General features: G+C 44.2%; 1 protein-coding gene across 1 annotated transcript in view; it reads right to left on the bottom strand.

The window, feature by feature from the left end:
- Positions 1-10,064, bottom strand: part of SH3TC2 (SH3 domain and tetratricopeptide repeats 2) — a gene marked incomplete at its 3' end in the record, with an annotated part of 63,457 nt that extends 53,393 nt beyond the window's left edge. Inside the window, exon 1 of the mRNA XM_082835736.1 lies at positions 9,998-10,064. Within this exon, the coding sequence (XP_082691862.1) occupies positions 9,998-10,049 (52 nt within the window). The 5' untranslated portion in view covers positions 10,050-10,064. The remainder of the gene's footprint in view (positions 1-9,997) is intronic.
- Positions 10,065-18,388: the final 8,324 nt, after the last annotated feature.

Below are 18,388 nucleotides of genomic sequence, written 5' to 3'. Positions count from 1 at the left end.
CACCCACTAGCAGGTCAGCACCAGGCCCAGGACCCCATGGGACCCAGCCTTGCCCATCAGCAGGCCAGCATCAGCTCTGGGACAACTTGGGCCCCACAGACAGCTGCCCTGGGATCTGGCCTCATCCACCAGAAGGTCAACACCAGCACTGGGACCCTCCAGGCCATGGCCCCACCATCTAGCAGGCTGACACCAGCTCTGAAACATCTTGGGCCCCTCAGCCAGCCATCAGAGGACCGAGCACTTCTCACCAGTAGGCCAACACTAGCTTAGGGAAACCCCAGATCCTGCAGTCAGCAATGTAAGGAACCAACCCTGCTCAACAGCAGGCTAACAATAGATCCAGGACCCCTGACCCTGCAATCACCCACCCAGAACCCAGCTCCACCCACCAGCACTAGCCCCAGCGGTGCTGGGGCTCCACAGCCAGCTGCCTCAGATTACCCAGCCATGCCTACCAGTGACCTGGCAACCAACCAGACTGGGGGCCAGCCATACCTACCAGACTACCCCAGTAGTCAGCCTGCCACAACAGAAGGACCCATGCAACCCACATAAGGGGCACCCCTAGATCATATAGCTCTGGTGACCAGAGAGGAGTGCACTGCTGGGACACATAGGACATCTCCTACAGAAGGCCACTACTCCAAGGTTGGGAAATGTAGTTAACCTATCAAATGCACAGAATTTTTTTTTTTTTTTTTTTTTTTTTTTGCGGTATGTGGGCCTTTCACTGTTGTGGCCTCTCGCGTTGCGGAGCACAGGCTCCGGACGCGCAGGCTCAGCGGCCATGGCTCACAAGCCCAGCCACTCCACGGCATGTGGGATCTTTCCGGACCGGAGCACGAACCCGTGTCCCCTGCATTGGCAGGTGGACTCTCAACCACTGCGCCACCAGGGAAGCCCTGCATAGAATTAAAAAAAAAACAAATTAGGCAAAATGAGGCAACAGAAGAATATATTCCAAATGAAGGAACAAGATAAAACTCCAGAAGAAGAACTAAGTGAAGTGGAGATAAGCAATCTACTAATAAAATGTTCAAGGTAAGGATCATAAAGATGTTCAAGAACTCAGGAGAAAATTGGATGAACAGAGTGAGAAGTTAGAAGTTTTTAACGAAGAGGTAGAAAATATAAAGAACGAAACAGAGATGAAGAATACAATAACTGATATAAAAAATACACTAGAAGGAATCAACAGTGGATTATATGACACAGAGGAAGAGATCAGTGAGCTGGAAGGCAGAGTAGTAGAAATCACTCAAGCTGAAAACAAAAAGAAAAAGGAATGAAAATTAATGAAGACAGTTTAAGAGACCTCTAGGACAACATCAAGCATACTAACATTCACGTTAAAGGGGTCCCAGAAGGAGAAGAGAGAGAGAGAAGGGAGCAGGCAACATAATAGCTGAAACCTTTTTAACCTGGGAAAGCAAACAGACGTCTAGGTCCAGGAATCACAGAGAGTCCCAAACAGAATCAACCCAAAGAGAACCACACGAAGACACATTGTAATTAAAATGTTGGAAATCACAGATAAAGGGAGAATATATTAAAAGGGCAAGAGAAAAACAACAAATTACTTATAAGGAAAGTCCCATAAGACTATCAACTGACTTTTCAGCAGAAACTCTGCAGGTCAGAAGGGACTGGCACAATACATTTAAAGTGATGAAAAGGAAAAACCTGCAACCAAGAACACTCAACCTGGAAAGGCTTTCATTCAGATTTGATGGAGAGATCAAAAGTTTTACAGACAAAAGCTAAAAGAGTTCAGTACCACCAAGCTTTACAAGAAATTTTAAAGGGACTTCTCCAAGCAAACAAGAAAAGGCCACAACTAGAAACATGAAAATTACGAAAGAAAAAAGCTCATTAGTAAAGGCAAACATGCAGTAAAAGTAGTAACTCAACTACATATAAAGCTAGTAGGAAGGTTAAAAGAAAAAAGTAGTAAAATCATCTGTAGCCACAATAAGTAAAGAATACACAGTACAAAAGTTATATGTGTGTGTGTGTGTGTGTGTGTATAAATGCCTCATGGTAACCATAAACCAAAAATCTACAGTAGATACACACACAAAAAAGAGATACAAACACAAACATAGCACTAAAGATAGTCATCAAATCACAAGAGAAAGGAACAAAAGAAGAAGAAAGAAACAAAAAAGAACTCCAAAAACAATTACCAAAATGGCAATAAGTTTACCTATCAATAATTACTTTAAATGTAAATAGACTGAATGCTGCAATCAAAAGACATAGAGTGGCTGAATGGATACAAAAACAAGACCCATACATATATGCTGCCTACAGGATATTCACTTCAGATCTAAAAACACATACAGACTGAAAGTGAGGGAATGAAAAAAGATATTCCATACAAATGGAAGTGAAAAAGAAGCTGCAGTAGCAAAACTTATATCAGACAAAATAGACTTTAAAAAACAAAGACAGTAACAAGAGACAAAGAAAGGCACTACATAATTATCAAGGGATCAATCCAACAGGAGATATAAAAATTTTAAATATATATGCATCTGACAGTGGAGCACCTAAATACATAAAGCAAGTATTAACAGACGTAAAGGGAGAAATTGACAGTAACCCAATATTACTAGGGGACTTTGACACCCCACTTATATCAATAATAGACAAATCATCTAGACAAAATCAGTACAGAATACTGGGCTTAAATGACACATTAGACCAGATGAACTTAATAGGTTTATATAGAAGAGTCCATCCAAAATCAGCAGAATACACATTCTTTTCAAGTACACATGGAACATTCTCTAGGATAAATCACATGCTAGGCCACAAAACAAGTCTTGGGAAATTTATGAAAATTGAAATTCTGTCAAGCATCTTCTCTGACCACAACACTGTAAGACTAGAAATCAACTACAAGAAAGAAAAAACTGAAAGAAAAAACTGCAAAGAGCACAAACACATGGAGGCTAAACAATATGCTACTAAACAACCAGTGATCACTGAAGAAATCAAAAAATATCTGGAGACAAATGAAAACTAAAACACAATGATCCAAAAATCTATGGGACACAGCTAAAGCAGTTCTAGGAGGCAAGTTTATAGCAATACAAGCCTACCTTGAGAAACAAGAAAAATCACAAACAACCTAGCCTTATACCTAAAGGAACTAGAAAAAGAAGAGCAAACACAACCCAAAATTAGTAGAAGGAAAGAAATCATAAAGATCAAAGCAGAAATGAATGAAATAGAAACTGAAAAAACAATAACCTAAGAGCTTGTTCTTTAAAAAAATAAACAAAATTGACAGACCTTCAGCCAGATTCATCAAGAAAAAAAGAGAGAGGGCCCAAATCACAAGGAAAAATTTTTTTTCCTTTTCTTTAATTTTATATTTGTAGGAAATGATGGATGTCCACTAAAGTTACTGTGGTAATCACTTCTTGATGTATGTAGTTCAAATCATCATGCTGTACACCTTAAATTTATACAGTGCTGAATGTCAGTTACATCTCAATAAAACTGGAAAAAAAAACTATCATATAGAATAAAGTACTTTAGGAAAAATATATGATTTTTTTTAAATGACAAAGGAAATAAACCAAAAAGCCCATGATAGATATCGCTGGGTCACTTTTAACCATTTTTTCTATACTTTTATCTACTTTCCAAATATTCTGTAATGGACATGCTTTGTTTTCTAAAAATGGAGGCAGGTAGAGAAGTGGCTAGGAAAAAAATCTGCAATCAGGTAGTTCTGGACTCAATCCCTGGCTTCCTCATTAGCGATGTGACCCATGTAAACCTAGTCTATGTCATTCAGATGGGTCTGACTCCATCCCTAGCTCCAAAAGTGGACACGTGACTCAAGCGTAAGCCAGTCAGGTTATGCTGTACCATGGCCAGGTGACCAAAGTTAAGCCAGTGAGAACTGGTCCTAGGACTCTCCTTAGACCTCTTCAGGAAAAGATTCCTTTCCACTGCACTTGAAGCTGTGAATATGACAGTCTGGAGCTATGGGGCCCACTGCAGGGAGAAAGTTTGCCTGAGGTTGAGGCCAACCCAGTAAAAACAGAGCTTAGGAAAGATAACTTCCAGATAATATCATTTGAATATTTTGACCCAGACATACCTGAAACAAACAACCCCTGAACTTTTTATTTATGAATCAATAAATTACTTTCTGAAAACTAGTTTTATTTTTATTATTATTATTGGTTAGAGAAAGTTACTAACACTCAATTCAAAAAACACAGAGGTTTATTTAAAAACTGCCAAACTAGACCTAAATAGACCTTTCTCCAAAGAAGACATACAGATTGCCAACAAACACATGAAAGGATGCTCAACATCACTAATCATTAGAGAAATGCAAATCAAAACCACAATGAGATATCACCTCACACCAGTCAGAATGGCCATCATCAAAAAATCTACAAACAATGAATGCTGGAGAGGGTGTGGAGAAAAGGGAACCCTCTTGCACCGTTGGTGGGAATGTAAATTGATAGAGCCACTATGGAGAACAGTAAAGAGGTTCCTTAAAAAACTAAACATTGAACTAGCATATGACCCAGCAACCCCACTACTGGGCATATACCCTGAGAAAACCATAATTCAGAAAGAGACATGTACCACAATGTTCATTGCAGCACTATTTACAATAGCCAGGACATGAAACCAACCTAAGTGTCCATCGACAGACGAATGGATAAAGAAGATGTGGCACATATATACAATGGAATATTACTCAGCCATAAAAAGCAACAAAATTGAGTTATTTGTAGTGAGGTGGATGAAGCTAGAGTCTGGCATACAGAGTGAAGTAACTCAGAAAGAGAAAAACAAATACTGTATGCTAACACATATATATGGAATCTAAAAAAAAAAAAAAAGGTTCTGATGAGCCTAGGGGCAGGACAGGAATAAAGACACAGATGTAGAGAATGGACTTGAGGACACAGGGAGGGAGAAGAGTAAGCTGGGACAGAATGAGAGAGTAGCATTGACATATACACACTACCAAATGGAAAATAGATAGCTAGTGGGAAGAAGCTGCATAGCACAGTGAGATCAGCTCATTGCTTTGTGACCACCTAAAGGGGTGGGATAGGGAGGGTGGGAGGGAGATGGAAGAGGGAGGGGATATGGGGATATATGTATACATGTAGCTGATTCACTTTGTTATACAACAGAAACTAAGACAACATTTTAAAGTAATTATGCTCGAATAAAGATATCAAAAAAATAAAATAAAATTGACTTTGGCACAGAAAAAAAGAAAACCTGCCAAACTGCTTTCCAAAATGGCTGTACCATTTTGCATTTTCATCAGCAATGTGTGAAAGTTCCTGTTGCTCCACATTCACATCAGCACTTGATAGTATCAGTCTTCTTAAGTGTAGCCATTCTAGTAGGTTTGCAGTTTTATCTCATTGTTTCAATTTATACTTCCCTAATAACTAATGATGTTGAATATTTTTTCACATGCTTATTTTCCATCCCTGTATTTTCTGAATGAAAGTGTCTGTACATTTTAATTGGGTTGTTTACCTTCTCATCACTGAGTTATAAGATTTTTAAAAAATATTCTGGATACAAGTGTCAGATATGTGGTTTACAAATATTATCCCCCAGTCTATGGCTTCCTCTTTATTTTGTTGGTCGATTCATATAGGTGGTAGAAAAGCTGGATTACTGGTAAAGAGCTCAGCAGGATAGGGGTAAATGAACTTTGCATGCACATGAGCTGACGGAGGACATACTGGAGAGGTGAGTGGTCATGGGGCTAAAATTGATAAATATGGTAGAGTCAGGATAGGGAGAGCATTTTAAGGAAGGCAGAGGAATTTAGATTGGATATAGCAAGCAATATGGAGCTATGAAACATTCCTGCGCATAGGTGTGGCAAAACAAAAGTGGAAATTCTACCTGGGATAGCACAGGAAGGACAGAGAGAGGCAAGGAGGTGAAGCAAGGAGGATAGCTGAAAAATTGTATGGCAGTCCACGGGTGTGAGTGTGAGAATATGGACTGTGATCTTGGCAAATGAGAAGTCAGGGAATAAAGTGAATGACACTATATTTTAAAGTTAGAAAAGGGAAGGCATCTTGACATTTTAAATATGAGAGATAAAGATGAGGAGAGGCAATAATTACAGAAAACGAATATTTGAAGGGAATAAAAGACCATTGAGTTCCACTCTTAATTTTACTGTTGAGAAACTAAGACCCCAGAGAGGAGTAATGATTTTACCGGGGTCACACAGCAAGTCAGCAATAGAGTCAGAGGCCATCCAGATCATTGGGTGCAGACCTTGCCAGTTCCACTACATAAACCCAACCTCAGAATGCTGAGATCTATGGTTTCCAACTTGGGAAATATTTCACTCACAGAAACTTGCTGGAAATGAGAATTCACTCCTATTTCTCTTCTCTCAGTCTCTCCTTGATTCCACCCATCCACCACCACTCCCAACTTTAAGAAGATAACTAAACAGTAAACATTTCCCTGCATTCTTTTCTTCTCCACCCACGTTTTTTTCCTTTGACCTGACAAGCATACAACCAGCAATTTTTATGATGTAAACCCACATTGTCCTGTTGGAACAAATACCAAATTAGAATTACAGCTACATTTATCTACATGAATATATCTTAGATCATAATGTTGAGCAAAAAAATAAAAGCAGTTTGCATAATGATATCATTTTAAGTTTAAAAATCTTCAAAATAAATTCTTTGCAATGATACGAGTACACAAATATGTAATAAAAGCACAAAACCACTGAATTCATGAATGTGATTAATTTGGGGGAGGGAGAGTAGGTAGTGAGATTGGGAAGAACTACCAGGGGACCCTAATTGTATCTGTAATCTTTTATTTTTTCAAAAAGTAAAAGAAAGAAAGAAGTTCTGAAGCTAATATGACAAAAAGTAGAAATTTGCATATTGTTCTCATAGTCTCTATTATCAGTATGTTCAAAGCACCTCACGAGCTTTTTAAAGCTCAAATGTGAAGCATGGTTTGCTATTGTCAGCATTCACCCCCCCCATCTCCTATAATTTTACTGATGATTCGTATTTACCAAAAATGTTGAAAGGAAAGTTACAAACAACAGCGATCAATGTAGGCAAATGTATCTCTCCCACATCCTCTGTTTAAGGGTGTAAGTCTGCCAGATGTCTTCAAGATAGTGTTGAAAGATAAGGGGGCAGTGCTAGAAGCTTTTAGACCAACAAATCTTGACATGACTTGCTCTGTGATCCTAAGTGAGCAACTGTAGTTTAACAGTGGCAAGAATTTCCAGGGGTCCAGAAGCCAGAAATAATGGCAGTTATTTCTAGTTATAGAAACCCATCCCCTGCCCACATGCAATCAGGAGATTTATGTGAGTAAGTAAGAAACATCACGGAAACAGATGCTGCAGGCAGAGTCCATGTGTGAGAATGCAGCACACCTGGGGGGTGTCGGGGACAATGTTTGTCATTGTGTCACACCAAGGCAAACCAGCTGGGCAGCTGTCTGGGGCTTAGTACTGTCAAGCCTTCTTTCCTGCCTCCCTAACCCTTGAGGACTGTTGGTCCTCACTGTTTACTCCCACTGAAACAGACACAATGACTGAAGCAGCCAAAGAAGCAGGAGCACAGACTCCTACTCCAGTAGAGTAAGGAATAGGAAGAAGGAATGTGGGAGTGGTCCTTATTAGCTAACAATAAAACAGCCCACAATTACTGAGGGTTTATCAGAAGCCAGACACTCTGCTAAATCCATGAGATGAATTATCTGATTTAATCTTCACGAAAGCTCCGTGTGATAGATACTATCATTAGATTCATTTTACAGACAGGAAAACTGAGGTTCGAAGAATATGAGACTTGCCCAAAGTCACACACTATTAGGTCACTCCAGCATGTGTCTCATACTTTGTTCCATTTCTCTAGGATAAATAGGGGGAACCTAGAAGGGGATGTTTACAACAACTGGCCTCAGACCTATAACACCATATCATCCTCCCTAGGGAAATCCCCTGACAAGTACAGAAAACAGTTTAGGGAGATGGCATGAAAAGCCTCAGTAGAAATAAATATCAGGCTGACTCCTGGTGAAAAAGTGAATCCAGGATGCCAACCGATTCGACGGCAAAAATCTGGTGAAACAATAAGATAAGATAATTGAATGATAGTATTATAAGAACTTTGAGGATGTTTTCTTCAATGTTGGTTGGTTGGTTTTGAGCTGCAGAATTCTTTTACATGAAATTTTGGGTTGAACAACAGGATGTCAAACAGGAGCAGAGCTGCTCCAGCTGAAGCTGGGTGTCAGGGACTAGGAGCAGAGCTCCCTAAGATACCTTCACAGGCAGAGTTAACCCCCTCATTTTATAGATGAGAAAAGGGAGGCCTAGAGAGAGAGCATGATATGCCAGAGTCATAGAGATGTGATTAATGTGCCTTGTTTTATTTATTGCGCTTAATTAACTGTGTACCAGGTTGTTTTAACTGTTTCACATGTAAACTTAATCCCTACCACGACCCTGTGAGGAAGGCATAATTATATCATAAAATCTACAGGTGAGGAAACTGAAACACAGAAAGGTTAAATAAATTGGTCAAGCCAAATCAAAGAACTAAGATCAAATCCAGACACTCTGGCCTCAAAGGTCAGGTGATTAACTGTGAGGATGCCTGCCTAAGAGGAAGTAGACTGAGTCAGATCTAGAACCCAGGTCCCTGCCTTACAGACCGGTGGTTCTTCAGGTTCCCACAGCTCCCATGCAACGTCTGTTCCCATGGGGTGCAATGACAACAGGATTTAGGGGGAGGGTCTGAAAAGTATATACATCTTAGAAATCTGGAGAATCTTTCTTCCAGATTTGTTTCCTAGCTGAAGGTCATGCCTTTGTGCCAAGGGCATTTGCTTGCTTATAAAGTCTAGGGTTGCTTAGTCTGGGAGCCTTTCCCTGCTGGAGGTACCAAGGTGCCTAGGCTGAGACTTCAAGCAGAGGAAGCAGAACGTGGCTGCTTCAGATTCGCTTTAGGAACCTCTAGTGCCTTCCATGTTGTCGAGCCCAGGTCACAAGACTACAGGGGGAAGTCATCTCTCAGAGAGTAGAAGGCCTTAGCTAGAGGTTCTCCTGGGCTCCCCCTCCAAGGAAACATGGCAGTGCTCCAGGAAGATATGGAATCCTGACAAGGGTTAGGAATGATTTCTTGGTGTAATGCTCTTCTGTCTCCCAAGCAAGTCCTCCTCCAAAGCCACCACTCATCCTAATAAATGTCATACACGAGACCACAGGGCCTCACCTTGGTCTTGCTGTGAAAAGAAGCAAGGAGCTTGCATTAAGGTGACCAACAACCCCAGTTTGCCTGGGACTGTCCTGGTTTTAGCACTGAATGCATCCTGGGAAAGCCCTGGGTCCCAGTGAAACCGGCAAGGCTGGTCACCCTGTGTCAAGTCTCAGATGATTTGACAATTCTTAGAGCAACAACTCTGTGACCTCAATTTGACGTACAAAAAAAAAAAAAAAGAAAGAAAAAATCACACTATAACAGGTAGGAGGCAGGAAGCTGCCTGTTTTTCTCCAGTAACATTAACCCGGACAAAAATAGGGTTGAGTGGCTTAGGCCAAGTTTATGACCACTCCTGGGCCCCAGAGGAACTAACTGCCTGAGCTTTCTTCCTGAACTAGGGAATCTTGGGAAGAAAGGAAGGAAGGGCTTAGTCACACCCTGGGAATGGCAGCCAAAAGCAGCACTCTCTCCTCCTCCTAGAGCAAGCTCAAAGTCTCTTTCTTCAGGAAACGTAGATGCTTCCCAGGCTTCACTCCCTTTTCACAAAGCCAGAATGACAAATACTAAGTGAGGAAGGGAGAAGAAGAAGCCAGAAAGTACAACCATCTCCCCATCTTTAGAAGAGTAGCTCCCCCAACCCAGCAGATCCGTAAGCCTTCACTGGATCCACCACCTCAGCCAAGCCACAGGCCGGGGCACCCCAGGAAACTCACCTGGCCCCCAGGACAGACTCGGCTCCCAAGGGATGCAGAAGCAGCCACCCATGTGTGCACCATCCTCCCCGGGCCAAGGCCCCTGGGAACACCAGCCAGAGGAGCACTGGGAGGGGACAGCCTCCCAGCGGTGTCCCTCCTCCCGCCTCCTCCCTGGCACACAAGGGACCAAGTCCCGCTCAATGCACAATGCAGTCTTTGATATCCTGGCTGAGGCAGCAGGCCCAGGGAGGATGGGAGGGGCAGCCCAGCCCTCAGGACCCGTAGTCCTTGCACTGTCAGGCCTCTGACTGGGGAGTAGAGCTCCTCCCTGCCTCTCTACAGATTGCTTCATGCCTATCAGGCTGTGGCACATTCCACACATTCTAGGATTGAGATATACAGTTTGGTTCTTATGGGGGTGGATGGGATGGGGGGGGCTGCGGGGGGAGGAGGAATCAAGGCTGCTGCTGTTCTTGCTCCCTCCCTGACTGGCTTGGCCCACAGTAACTTGCCTGCTACTGGGAATGGGCTCCCCACCCATCCTCTCTGTGCAGACACCTCCCTTGGCTATCTGGGTGAAGCTGGACCTGTGGGCACAGCATCTTACCTCACCCCCAGCAGCATCAGTAAGCCAACGCCCAGCCCTGGCTCCCAAAGTCTTGGTCCGAAGGAATCCAGGAAATCTCCTGATGTAGCCCAGCATCTTACAGATAAGAGGATGAAGGACCAAGTATGTTAAGGCCACAAGTATGCACAAAAAACGGTCACACCAGACCAAACTCTTTTCCATTTTGGATAAGGAGCAGAGCAGGGGGATGCAGTTGATACGCTATGGCTGAATTTCAGAAAACCTCCCATGACATCTCCTGAAGGAGATGGAGAAAATATAGCTGAATGCCAACAATGTTAGAGGCGTGACTGATCCAACAACCTAGCTCAAGGATCATTAATTACTTACTGTTTCCTTAATGCCCAAAGCAAAGGTCGGTGGTGAGTGGTCCAAAGAGTGAGGAGGTGTGGCCTAGGGAAGGCAAGGGTCCTGACTTGCAGGCTGCTTTGAGGCTGAACTTGCGATTAGTCTCATCAGCACTTTAAGGAGGGAGATGGCCTGGTCAAGGTTATATTCTGTCAGGAGCACTGGGATGACAGTGTGAAGGATAGCCTAGGGGTCAGTCTCACTGGAGTGATCAGGGGTGTCCACTGCACATCCCAGCTCAGCCCCAGGTGACAGGGCCATGTCTCTGAAGTCTGGCTTCAATTTCAGTGCTTACTTGTCTTGACTCCTAGTGACTGAATGTTCACTATAGGTCAGGCACTTATCATACACTATTTCATTTAAATCCCATAACAGCCCCATAATATTAGCATTATCATCTCTATTTTGTAAGTGAGAAAGCTAATGCAAGTATAATTGCCCAAGGCCCCACCATTTATGATTGTCAGATTCAGGGCTTGAACCAGGTCTAGTTGATTCCACAGCCCAGGAGCTTCTCTTTTCTAATATTCAGGCTCTTTCCATGACTACAATGAGGAAGGATTTGGTGATCTGATGCTGAGCCCTCTGGAGCTAGCTGAGCACTTATGGAGGGCCCGGGAGAGGAGGGCTGGGATGGGGCCAGGAATGCAGGGACACAGGGTCTCTCTGATCACAGAACTGCCATGGAGGATGTTTTCCTTGCACACATCTGTTTAAAGTTTCCGCTTCCCATAATGTGTCTCATGTCTTTTCCCCTCACCAAAGCAGTGTTTTAAGTATGAATTAGGATGTTTTCTTGGGCCTAGGATAAAAGGGCAAGGGTTCCTTTAGAAAGCAGCCACTAAGAACTTTGGGAGGTACATGGGAATCAGTGAAGAGAAACCATGGTCTAATGTGCACATGATGATGAATGCTCAGACTTAACGTTTCTCCTTGACTTGGCTGCACACCATTTCTATACAGGTGCAGCAACAGAGGTCAGAAATTGTAAATGATCAAGACCAACCAATGGAAGGAACCCCAGGCCATCTGTCAGAGATGACACCCTGAGGCAGTTGGTTGAGACACACACATTTTGGCAAATCTGAAATAAATGGTTCATTTTGGAAAAAGTCATTATTGCTTCTCTTGAGATGGAGGAAATCAGTGCTCTTCTGCTTATGGATAGCTCAGATGAATTAGCAAGAACAAAGAGCTTTCCAGGCAAGAGAGCAGCAGGTACAAAGGCACTAAGGCTGGAACTTGCTTAGAAAGCTAAAGGAAAAGTGTGTGTGGTCGGAGTCTAGCGAGGCAGGACTGGATATAGAGATGAGGTCAGTGAAGGCAGCAAGAAGCCAGGTTGTGTAGGACTTCGAAGGCCATCTAAAGGCTTCAGCTTGTACATTGTGTGAGATGGGAGCCGATGGAGGACACTAAATAGAGGAGTCATGTGACTGACTTATGATTTTTAAAGGGTCTCTCTGGCTGCTCCTTGGAAAATAGGCTGCAGCTGGAATTCCAAGTATGCAGCAATTGTAACAACCGGGAGAGAGATGATGATGGCTTGAACCAGGGTAATAACAATGGATATTTTTGAATGAAGAGCATATTAGTCAAAGTTGTCTAAGGGAAACAAATCCAATAGGAGATATATGTGTGTGTGTGTGTGTGTGTGTGTGTGTGTGTGTATGTGAAAACATGGTACAATGTTCCTCTGGTATGTGACCAGGCATTCTGATTTGTTATGGAAACCAGACACCCAGATTTTCAGGTAAAGTTTCCAAATTTTTAAATATTCACAAACTGATTCAGAACATCTTGCAAATCACTGTGTGAGCCAATACTTCAGGGCAGATAAACATGCCTGCAGGCCAAATCCAGCCCAAGACCAGCCAGTTTGCCACTTCAGAGGAAAAATTGAATTTTTTTCTTGTAAAATTTACAATCTAGTTGGGACAATAATACATGCACTGGGGTACGACAATTCAGCGGAAGAACTGAAAGACCATGTTATGGGTAGAATTGCGGCCCCCAAAAGTGATGTATTGAAGACTTAACCCCCAGTACATCAGAATGTGATTTTACTTGGAAATACAGATTGTCGTAGATGTAATTATTTAGGTTCAGATGAGTTCATACTGGAGTAGGGTAGGCCCCTAATTCAATATGACTGGCTTCCTTATTTAAAAAAACAAACAAAAAATAAACCCACCCTGTGAAGAGATAGACACAGAAGGTGACAATGAATGGAGAAATTAGAATTCTGCAGCTGCAAGCCAAGGGATGCCAGGGATTGCCAGCAACCACCAGAAGCTAGGAAGAGGCAAGGATCCTTCCTCTGCAGGTTTCAGAGGGCGCATAGCCATGCAAATACCTTGATTTGGGGCTTCTAGCCTCCAGAATTATGAGACAGTAAGTTTCTGTTGTTTTAACCACTCAGTTTGTGACACTTTGTGAGGGCAGCCCAAGGAAACAAATGTAGGCCACATGAGAGAGAAGAACAACAGGTCACTTATTCAATCACATTATTCGGTGAACAAATAATTATAGAACATCTGCTATACCTAGGCATTGATCTAAGTTGTGAGGATACAGCAGTGAACAAAACAGACAAAAGACTCTCCCTTGTGTAGCTTACATTCTAGTGAGGGGAGAAAGACAAGAAACAGTAAATAAGTAACTTGTGCAGTGTGTTAAAAAGATGGAAAATTATACAGAAAAAAGGAATGGAACTGCCAGAGTAGAGAGGCTGCAGTGTTCAAAAGGGCGGAGAGAGAGTTGTCACTGAGAAGGTGACAGCTGCGTGACCTGGGGGGCAGAGGGTATCATGGGCATCCAGGAGAAGAGCCTGCCAGGAAAAGGGAAGTACCAGCGCCGAGGCCCTGAGGCAGGGGCGAGCGGGCATATGCTGGAGGGAGAGCAAGGGAGGGCGCAACCTGAGCAGAGTGAAAACGGGGCAGGAAGCAGAGGGTACCCCCGAAGGAGTAACTGAAGAGAGTTCAAAGAAGAAGCTATTTACAACAGTGTGGGCAGGGTTAAAGAAAACCAGCAAGGATGGTGAGGCACCCCAGGGCTAGGAAGACTAAAAAGCCGTTAACATCCTGAAGGGAAGCCTGACGGGACAAGAGAATGGCTGTTGGAATCTAGCAAGAGCTGGATGCAGGCCAGGACTAATGACAGGAGCTGTGTTATTAATAGTGGAACACAGCTGTGGCCTAGCCAAGGCCATATGTGCACAGGGGGCAGAGGAATAAATACTCCATCCGTTCACCTCCCATCTTCCATTGACTGAACACAACTGGAAGCCAAAGGGTGAGAGAGCTGAGTTGAGGAGCCCTGTAGAGGCCAGCCTCCCGGGGGGCACAGAGCAGGGGAGAGAAGGGTGGAGAGGTGATTCCAGAGGATAACTGAAGATTATCCAGTACAAGGGGAGGGGTAACAGCATCCTGAAGATGCAGGGTTTACTGGACCACTTTAAGGAGGTTGGCTTTCACTCTGAGTGAAATGGCAGCCATTGCAGAGTTTTGAGCAGAAGAATGATGTGACTTACAATCTGAAAGAATCAGAGGAGCTATCATAGGCTACTTCAATAATCCAAGCAAGAGGAAAGGGTGGCATGGGCCAGGGTTGTAGCAGTGGAGGTAGTGAGATGTGGCGATATTCCAGCATATTTTGAAGGTAGAGGCAGAACTGCCTGTGAATGAGATGCAGGCTGTGAGAGAAGGAGGAGTGAAGGATGGCTCCCCATGTTTGGGCCTCAGCACCTACAAGGAGCAGGGTAGCCATGACCTGAGATGGGGGTCCCACAGGGGGAGCAAGCTTGGCTGAGTGGTTGGGTGAACAGGTTGAGTATAAGAAGTCTATTCTCCATCGGCTTGAGGACATTGAACAGGCAGTAGGATACACAAGTCTGGAGTTCAGGGGAAAGGCCTCTACTGGAATCATCAGTATACAGAGATATACTGGAGACATAAGGAGAAGGTTAGCATGTCCTAATGAGAACAGCAAAGAAAGCTTCATGGAGGAGGTGTGACTGGGGGCCTTGAAGGATGGAATTTTGACAGGCAGACATAGGTGGGAAGAGAATCCCAGACCGAGGAAAAGCCATTAGCAAAGGTGCTAGGATTGGCACTGGGGACAAGTTTAGGAAAAAGTCATTGCGTTTGAATGAGCCGAAGGACTGATGGAGGGAGCCAAGATGTAAGCCTCTTAACTTCTGGTTCATTCGCTTATCTATTTCATTGAACATTACTGGTCACCTTACTTTAAAGGCTATTTTTGTTGTGGACATTAATAATAAATGCTTACTGAGCTCTTTCATGTTCCTGTGAAAAGTCCACATTTAATCATCACCCCCTACTTAAAGATCAGCAAACTAAGAGTCTGGGTGACTCACCCCAGCTCACCCGCTCACTGGGCACAGCAGAGTCAGGGCTTGAGCCCAGGAGGGGAACTGCGGGACCCTGGTCCTCACCACTCTGGTCAGTGCCCGAAGCTCTGCCAGGAGGACTGATCCGCCTCTGTGCGGTGTAGACACGCGGCCGTCACAGGTGCAGATAGGTCACCACACCACGGGCGAGGTGACGCCCAGACTTTCCTCTGCAAGGGGTGAAAGTGAGCCCTTGCCAGGGGTCAGCTGAGGAACTAGCCCAGCAGCTCAGGGAGGAGGCCTGGCTGCTGACCTGCTGACTGGGGCAGAGGTCACCACGCTGCCAGCTCTGACCTCACACAGGACTGCTGACTGCTCTTTCCAAAACGTCAGTTTCCTGTTTCTTGGCTCCCACATCCAACCTGGGGTCAAGGGCAGGCAACCGACGCCTCACCCTGGAAGGTGAGCCGTGAAAGTGTCCTTACAGTAACGTGTCCACTCCCCAACCCCAGTTAAAGATAAAGAAACTGAGCCCTAGGGCTTCCCTGGTGGTGTAGTGGTTGAGAGTCCGCCTGCCAATGCAGGGGACATGGGTTCGTGCCCCGGTCCGGGAAGATCCCACATGCCGCGGAGCGGCTGGGCCCGTGAGCCATGGCCGCTGAGCCTGCGTGTCCGGAGCCTGTGCTCTGCAACGGGAGTGGCCACAACAGTGAGAGGCCCGCGTACCGCAAAAAAAAAAAAAAAGACTAAGTCATTCGTTCAACACTTTTAGGCAATTTTGTGGCAAAGCCTCCCTCAGACCTCAAACCTCAGGACTCTCAGTTCAGCATGCTTCCACAAAACATGACAAATTAATCAGTTCATGTTTTTAAAGTAGGTTCCCTAGTGAGCAGGCTGGGATAGGATGAGGTGTGTGTGTATGTTTGCCAAGTACAAGCCCAGGGTCTGACACTCCCCACCCCTCCCAGGGAAGAGAATTTCTCCTCAGTCCAGCTTATCTTGAAGAGGAAGTCTGGTTTTCAGGGAATGGGAGAGCAAGGGGGAGCCCTTCCATCCAGCGAGTCCACCTCAGGTGTCTTTCCTGGGCACCTGGGCACCCACAGCCCGTGCAGCAGCATGGCTGGAAATAGTGAGAAATGGAAGGAACCTAAATGCCCATCAGTGTGGAGGTGGGCAAATATGATGGTGCATTTAGTCAGCAGTGAAAAAGCATGAAGCAGGTCTAGATAGAGAGTCAAGGGAAGACCTCTAAGACATACTCTGAGGCAAAGACTGAAGAAACCTGTATATAGCACATACGGTGTGGTCCCATTTACGTACAGAAGCACACTATATATGTGACTTCGGCTGTATAGGAAAGGGCTCACATTGCCTGATGATGGCCATTTGTTTATTCGTTCCACAGATGCGCATCAAGTGCCCTCCCTGTGCCCCTCACTGCGCTGGATGAGGGATCAGCAGTGAGCAGGGCAGACAACATCCTGGCCTCCTGTAGGCCGGTGAGGGGGTGGAATGGGGGTAGGGGAAAAGGAACATGATGTCTTTTTATTTACGTACTTCTGTGTTATGGCAAGTTTTTCAGCTAGAATGTTTCATGGTGATGTCATAATAAATACAAAACATAGGAACAAAGAGAAGAAGGTGGAATAAGAAGAGGAGGAGGAGAGAGGCATAGGTAACCACATTGTGTCAGGGGTGGTCGTGAGAGGGTGACTTTCAAGCTGTTAGCACTCTGGGTCTGACTTGAGGGATGGTCTCTTGTACTGAGCATCATAGAAGGACGATATCAACTGGAGAATGCCAGACACAATGTCTGCAGCATCTTCGAAGTAAGAAGGCGTATTCCAGTAAGAGAAAGCCCTGAAACTCCTCACAGTTTCTTGATGGTCTTCAGAGAGCACTGCCTGTAGCTGATTATAGCTCCCAGAAGAGGCAACTTTTTAATCCACGGATCATCTTCTGGGGCTGATGCCGTGAAAATAACTACGCTGTTTTCTGGGAATGTAGTCTTACAGACAGGGCCTTACACCCTCCTCCCCTGACCTAGTGCCTCCACCTGACCAGCAACCTGTTTAAGGGCCTTAGTGGGGCTGGGATCCATGACTAATAGCAGAGGAACCCTCTTCTTTTCTTGAAGGTGCTACATCTCTACTCAGATAGTCTACCTGAGAGCCGACTGCACAGTCGGTTTTATGGATACACAGAAGGGCATGCCCTTCCCCACCTGAGCACCTCCCAGCGCTGGGGCTTGTCTTCTCTGGGCAGAAGAATCGGCAAGACAAGCTATTGGCCAATAAGTTAACAGAAATGTTACCACCACCCTGTGGTCTCAGCAATCAACTTGGGCATTAGATTTGTGGTCAGACAACCTAAGTTCAAATCCTGGCTCTGCCATTTTCAAGCTGTATGCTCTTTGGCATGTTTCTAACTTTGTAAATAGCAATAATAATAATAATTAAATGGAGGTAACAAAAAAATTCTCCCTCAAAAGTGGTTGTGAGAATACAGGTGTTTATAGATGTTTGTTTTTCACGTGTGCACATCTTGCGTGTGTGTGTGTGTGTGTGTGTGTGTGTGTGTGTGTGTGCATTGTTCTACTAGTCTTAGGCATTTTCTCCATGCATCTGGAGCTGGCAGGACTCTGAGGATAAAGGGACATCCTAGGTGAGCAGAATGTGCCTGTCAGCTGTGACAGAGACAAAATTTCAGTTCCAAGTAAAACCAGATCTGCCTGTCCTCAGAGAAAATCAGAAAGGTTCCTTTTGGTTACTTCGGGCAAAGGCATCCAGCCTAGGCCACCCTAGCTGCATTTCAGTCCTTACTCCTACATTGGCTAGCATTTTCAACAGACAGGAATTTTACAAGCTGTTTACTTAAGGAAAAAAAACCAAAATCTCATGCTTAACTATTTTCATCATTATGATATTTGGCTTTGTGACCTAGTAAATATTTTTAAAGCAAAAGGAAATGTGTCTGTCTGTCTCTCTCCATCTTTCTTTCTTTTCTGGTGTTTTCACTGATAAATTTCATTGGGTGACATTGGATGAGTTAGCCATTTTCCCTTAAGTTCTTTCCCCTCTTCCTT

Source organism: Leucopleurus acutus (assembly GCF_964270905.1).
Source record: "Leucopleurus acutus genome assembly, chromosome: 3".
NCBI classification, from domain to species: domain Eukaryota; kingdom Metazoa; phylum Chordata; class Mammalia; order Artiodactyla; family Delphinidae; genus Leucopleurus; species Leucopleurus acutus.
This window is presented reverse-complemented; position numbering and strand designations above follow the sequence as displayed.